This window comes from Cucumis melo, chromosome 1, assembly GCF_025177605.1.
Source record: "Cucumis melo cultivar AY chromosome 1, USDA_Cmelo_AY_1.0, whole genome shotgun sequence".
Taxonomy (NCBI): Eukaryota; Viridiplantae; Streptophyta; class Magnoliopsida; order Cucurbitales; family Cucurbitaceae; genus Cucumis; species Cucumis melo.
The window spans coordinates 32,747,562-32,753,940 of NC_066857.1; the positions used below are offsets into that span (position 1 = coordinate 32,747,562).

Sequence of the window (6,379 nt, forward strand, 5' to 3'; positions counted from 1 at the left end):
CTTTTACTATTTGCTGGATTATTTTTATTTGTAATGATGCACATTTTACTACTATTGAGAATTTGACCGCAGAAAACTGACCTCAATCGAAGAGGTATGTACATATATTTACATGTTTTCCTTTTTAGTTAAAATGTTTAGTTGCTCAACACCATTTTGGTATTTCAGTATTTTTGGAAATTCCCATTTTAGTATCTAGTATTTTTGGAAATTCCGATTCGTGAATGTTCAAATTGTCTTTGTATTTTTCTTTTTAAGCTTAGTCTTTATGTTTTTCTTTTTAATTTCATATATCTTAATATTGGTTTGTATCTTGTTGAAACTCTAGTTTTGTTGGCTTGGTTAAACATCCTTGTTTCTTCCAGGAATTGTTTTTTCCCCTTTAATAATAAAGACAACATGTACACACTCGCATAGAATATTTGTTTTAAAGCTTAAATTCGCGTGGTTTGGTTAAACACGTAAGCTAATGATACTTTTTAAAAAATATCAAATTTTTCATTCAATAAAATGATTTTTTTTAATGTTTAGCTATAAAAATTTCAATTGAACTTTAATGTCAATAATAAACCCTCCAAATGGATAATGATTTGATAATCTTGTTACCTTAAATAAATTGGATGATTTAGTATAACATTTATTTCTGAAACAAGAGAGCTATAAATTCTTAATTCCTCTCATTTCATTCCCTTCTATTTCAATTGCCAAATGAGTTAATGTACTCTATTAATATGATATGAAGTAAATTAATGAAGGGACATTCATTCAATATAATAAATACGTGATCATGTGCATTGTTGTTGGTTTTCTAGTACGATTGTATTATTACAATCGGAAAAATAATTGCACTGTTACTTCTTTTTCTTGAAGTTGGAGTATAAAATCTTGCTACATTTATTTATTGTAATAATTATCAAGATTACTTAAAAATAAACCTAAGAAATGGTGGGTCCATAAGAAAAATGTAAAATTAGGCATTAGCAATAAGCCATCTCGGTTGTATTTGTCTTCACATGGAGAGTAACAACACATCAATTTTTGTCATTGAGTGAACTTGCTTTACTGAAGTAAATTGTCATCTTCATTCTTCAGTGTAATAAAGCCCAAAACAAAGTTTTCTTTCCTCTTTTCTTTTTGTTTTCTGTCATTGATAGTTATAAAAGAAATTGACAATAGTCTTGAAAATTTGAGAGGTTTAATCAGAATTTAAATATTTAGGTTAAATTAAAATTTTGGTTGAGACTTGGAAATTGAAGTTTAAGGTCCCATTTAACATAAAATTCAAATTTATAATTAATAAGTCAAATCTCTTTAAGAATAATCAAAGATCTATCCACGCAAAATTGAAAATTTAAATATCTATTAGATAATTCTAAAGATTAATAGACCAAATATATGTAAGTTTAAAAATCTAAAGACTAGACGTCCGTTAAAATTAATTTAAGAAAAAAAATGTTTTTTAAGAAACTTACTTTTATGAAAATTGTTTAAGATCTATTTAAAAGAAAATAGTTTTGTAGCTTTCAAACACTATGTTTTTTCTAAAATAATTTATTTTTTAAATTAAACAATTGAAAATATAATCTAAACACACCATAGAATTATAATTTAACTGTAATAATAAAATCTAAGATTTTGCTTAATTCTAAAAAGGGCATATATTTCACCTTTTTAAAAAACTTTCAAATATTATGAAAATTACCCATTTAAGAAAAGGAGGGGTATTTGTGGTCATTTAGCCATGAAGACGCACGTGCCAATCACACAAAGCGGGAAATGAAAGAAACAGGTATAAAAGCCCATCTGTCTTCATGATTTATACTGTTCCTTCGCTTAAGCTTAATTTGCTTTCATTTTGAATATATTCAATCAGTTTCTGGAAGTTCTTCAGCTTTGACTACCTAAAACATCAACCAATTGCTTCTCAAATCCGTCTTTCCTTCACAAAATCTCTCCAATCTCTTGCATTTCCGTCATGGAAGTCCTGTTCCACTCTTCAGATTTCCTTCTCCCTTCTCCTTCTTCTTCACCGCCCAACCACCGCCGTTCTTCAACCTACGCCCTTGTTCTGCTCAATCAACGCCTCCCCAAATTCACCCCCTTGCTCTGGAAGCACGGTTAATCTACGAATCCCTTTTTGGTTCTGGGTTTTGATTTTTGAGGGGTTTTGATGAATTTCTTTTGTGTTGATATGATTTTATTTGTATTGTTGTTGTTGTAGAGCAGCACAACTTCGTCTGTGTGCCGACGGAGGCGCCAATCGTGTATTTGATGATTTGCCTTTGATGTTTCCTCATCTAGATGCTTTGGATGTTCGTAATAGGTTTGGTTTGCTAGTGTCTTTTTCTTCTGTTTTGTTATAGTATGTATTTCTTCCATTATTGGTTTATTTTCTTAATGTGATTTAGTTTCTCTCTTTAATAGTGGAGTTTTGTGCCTAGGGGTTTTTTTTCTTTTTTCTGGAAATTTAGATGGTTAATGCTAGACACCTTTTTAGAGAGACGGATTATTGATGTTAGGGACCATACCCTGGCTATTAATGGACAGTCTTAATTACGTCCGAGTGCTATGTTATGACTAACTTTTTTTTGGAATCAACAAGGATTAAGAAAATATTTCATTGATTGAATGAAATGAATGTATTTAGAATTTTGTGTTTGGATGGTAATCAAAAAAGAAAAGAAAGATAAGAAGTTACTAATAAAGACTTTTAACTATGATTTCTTAATTGAAATTAAAATATGACAAGGTTAAATAAGCAATTTACCTCAAAACCCTATGACATCATGCAAACCCCGACTATTAGTGAAGATTTTTTTTTTTTTTTTACGTAAAAATGGGATTTGAAATCATTCTCTTTGTTGCAGTAATAAACAACGAAAATTGTTTGAAATCCCTCAAAATTGTGAGGTTCCCATGAAATTTACCTTGAGGTTTATTATTAATTTTTTGGTTATATTTTCTTCTATTTCAAACGTTAACTGTTTCTTTTTATGTTACATATGCTACAGCTTTCTTTTTCTTATTTTGGTCAGTTCTTTCTTTACTGTTCTTGGAATTTTTTTGGTTATATTTCCCATTGGCTAGCTGGCTGGATGAAGAAGATATTTAAAGCTATTTTGTTGGCTTTTGATGTCTACACATCATTCTATGGCATTTTCTGATGGTTGATATTATTGTATAAACTATTCTAGAATTATATATCTTATACTTTGATGACCTTGACTGTGCTTTGATTCTATCTATTGGTTTCTTTTCTTCTTTTTTAATTTCCAGCTACAAGCCAGATGTTATTAGAGGAGACATGGATTCAATTCGGACAGAAGTACTAGAATTTTATGCTAAGCAAGTATGTCATTCTGCCCTTCTCTCCCTAGAAAGAGTTCAGAATTTTATGAGAACCGTTTGGTTTTCTACTTTTTGTCTTTGACAACTGTGTGCTTTTCTTCACCCAATTTCTTTGCTATAGTTTTCATCATTCTTTTGGAAATATTCAAATTCTTAACCAAATTTTAAAAAAAAATAAAAATAAAAATAAAGTTTTGAAGAACTACTTATTTATTTATTTATTTATTGTTTTTTTTTTTTTTTTTTTTTTTTTTTTTTTTTTTTTTTTTTTTTTTTTTTTTTTTTTTTTTTAAATTTTGGCTTAAAGAAATCTGTTGGTGGAAGAACTTTTTATAAGCTTAATTTTTTAAGTGAAAAAACCACAACCAAATATCAAGTGCTTTGGAACAGGTCTTTAACATTTCTTATCTATTTTGAGACCATGGGTAGTTCTCAATTCTCGTTCTGCAACCAGGACTAGCCCACTGATATTTTCAACATCTTGTGTAATTTTTCCATTTTTATGTGTTGATGACATTCACTGACAGTACATGTTATCATGTGTACATTACTGGCTCAAGATATCCATATTCACATGGTGTAGGGAACCAAGATATTTGATGAATCTGAAGATCAGGATACCACAGATCTTCATAAATGTGTTGCATATATTCTTCAATCTATTCCAAATCAGGAGTCTAATGTAAGTCGAATCATGTTCTAAATCTTATGTAGCTTGTTGATTAAATTAGGACTTCATTTCATTGTTTGCATTCAATGATTCAATTACTGCACTTTTTCTCTGCTCTGGCTTTTCAGATTGGCATTATAATGTTGAGCTGCTCATTTTCAGCTGTGTATACTTGTTGCTGGAGCTCTGGGTGGACGGTTTGATCATGAGATAGGAAACATTAATGTTCTATGCCGTTTCTCAACCACTCGCATAATACTTCTGTCTGATGATTGTCTTATTCATCTTCTGCCAAGGACTCATCACCATGAAATCCTTATTCATTCATCTGTAGAGGGGCCACATTGCGGTCTCATTCCAATTGGAATGCCTTCTGGAAGCACGACAACCACTGGTCTTCAATGGGATTTGAGTAAGTACTATCAATATTCTATTTTCAAGTTGTTACCACCACCATGAATGGCTGGCTGTGTCGTGTTTTTAAGCAACTTTGAGCTGCAAATTAGCTAACATTATATGAACCAGAAGTTTTCTTCCTCTTGCTATGAAATCATTCTTAGCTTTGTTTTTCAAAAGCAACTTCATTGGGAAGACGCAAGAGTTGACTCAATTTCCTTAGATTTTCCAGGAACTCCAAAACAAACAATTTCAATTAGATTTAAGTTTTTTCACCTTCTGATATTTGGTAGAGAACGTAACTGGGTATTTATTACTTTTTGTTTTAGTACAACAAAGTGGAGTATAAGGATTCAAGCCTCCAACCCACCCTGAGAAGATATCAACTACCGTCAAGTTATGTTTATCTTAATAGAATGTACACGGGTGTTGGGAAAATAATTCAAATATGATCTCTTTGATGAAACTTTCCCTTATAGATATCAATTACATTATTCTCTCCCTTCGTGATAATACTTTGGCATGATATTTTATTGAACTGTAGTATGTAGCTTACAAGATAAGGAAATATTTGGAATCTATGTTAGAGATGTTCATAAATCCACCTCGACTAACTGAAAATTTGGGACACTGTTTTCTTTTTCAATTGGAACTCTCTGCTGTTTCTGAACTGTTTATTCCCAAGTGGGAAGGTTTTTGTAATGGAATACTGAATTCTAATGCATGCTGTTAACTTTATGGTATTATTAATCTGTATTCCAGGTGACACGGAGATGAAGTTTGGGGGTCTAATTAGCACATCAAATATAGTTAAAGAAGAGAAGGTAACAGTGCAATCTGACTCCGATCTTCTCTGGACGATCTCATTAAAAAGCCAAAATTAGCAAAAGCTTCAATTAATTTTCAGCATTAGGTAATGGAATCTTCTTTCTCCATTTGAAATAAGAATAATTTTGAAGATTTACCCCCCTTCACATCTCTAGTAGATTTTATAGTATTTGAGTTTCAATTAGATTCATTTGGCATGTACTTAAATTTCATTTTTATTTGAGTAGGAAGCGTGTTTGCAAATGGGTAAAGTTTCTTTTTCTCTTTACTTGTGATTTTGGAGGTCAGTGCCACTATATATGTCAATTGTATTTTGTAACACCTAATAATACTCTCTTTATTTGTTGAGAGCTAAAGTATACTTTATCAGCAATGACATTTGATTTGTATACTCCTTTTTAACTTTTTTCTTAACAAAAATTGCAACTGCGGTGACATGCTGAGAAATGAAGACAACAAGTACCTGTGAAGAAGTTATGTCTAAATTATCCTTCGATTAAGTTCTGAAAAGTTTGCTTTCAAATTTCAAATTATTTTGATGTCAAAAACTATTGGTTGTTTGAAAATTCATATATGTGCGTGTGTGTGTGTTGTTGGCATACCTACAACATCATCTACAAATGAATTTCATAGTTGAGGAGGCATCAAACTTATCTTAAAACTTCCGATTCTTTTGATAATCGGGTTGGACTCTCCTTCAAGGATGTGTCAACATGTGGTACTTTGGACATTTTTTTTTCTGTATACATTGTTCCATTTGAAGAAACAAAGTGGGACTTTAGCATCAACTTCGTAAACAATGTTGTATCAATTGGTCAAGACAATAACAATTCATTAATCTCGCAAACTATGTATAATTAAATGATATTCAACATACATTTTTCTTTTCTTGAGATCAAATGTTCATGTACTTATAAAAAAAAGTCATTCGTTTGAAACATTATATTACCTTTTAAGTTATTAAATATACCTTTGGAAAGGGTGTATAATGAGATTAGTTCTACAGCTTTGTGCCCGTAGTTAGAATGAATGTCTAAACGGGTGTTTAAACTTTTAAAAGTAGTTTCTTTGACCTTAACAAAACTTTTAATATACTTTTTGAATTTTTAATATATTTTCATCAAGTTGTATAAAAAG

General features: G+C 30.6%; 1 protein-coding gene across 7 annotated transcripts; it reads left to right on the forward strand.

Annotated features, from left to right (window-relative positions):
- Positions 1-1,809: 1,809 nt before the first annotated feature.
- On the forward strand, positions 1,810-5,633 carry LOC103492826 (thiamine pyrophosphokinase 1). Of its 7 annotated transcripts, none has more exons than XM_051087229.1 (6): positions 1,813-2,117; positions 2,227-2,362; positions 3,277-3,349; positions 3,932-4,030; positions 4,181-4,430; positions 4,744-4,911. In XM_051087229.1, exons 1-6 carry the CDS (start codon positions 1,976-1,978, stop codon positions 4,761-4,763), a joined length of 720 nt encoding a protein of 239 aa, XP_050943186.1. In that variant the 5' UTR covers positions 1,813-1,975; the 3' UTR covers positions 4,764-4,911. The 7 variants fall into 7 exon arrangements, with proteins under 7 accessions (XP_050943203.1, XP_050943202.1, XP_050943186.1 ...); XM_051087221.1 differs by lacking the exon at positions 4,744-4,911 and adding an exon at positions 5,177-5,633 and having other exon boundaries at positions 1,814-2,117; XM_008453370.3 differs by lacking the exon at positions 4,744-4,911 and adding an exon at positions 5,177-5,633 and having other exon boundaries at positions 1,814-2,117; positions 2,227-2,323.
- The last annotated feature ends 746 nt before the right edge of the window (positions 5,634-6,379 follow it).

Excerpts from the sequence above, each read along its gene's own strand:
- LOC103492826 (XM_051087221.1), top strand. The coding sequence starts at position 1,976 with ATGGAAGTCCTGTTCCACTCTTCAGATTTCCTTCTCCCTTCTCCTTCT. Across the intron at positions 2,363-3,276 it reads TTTTCTTCTGTTTTGTTATA|CTACAAGCCAGATGTTATTA; the intron begins GTATGTATTTCT and ends TTTAATTTCCAG. Across the intron at positions 3,350-3,931 it reads TAGAATTTTATGCTAAGCAA|GGAACCAAGATATTTGATGA; the intron begins GTATGTCATTCT and ends CACATGGTGTAG.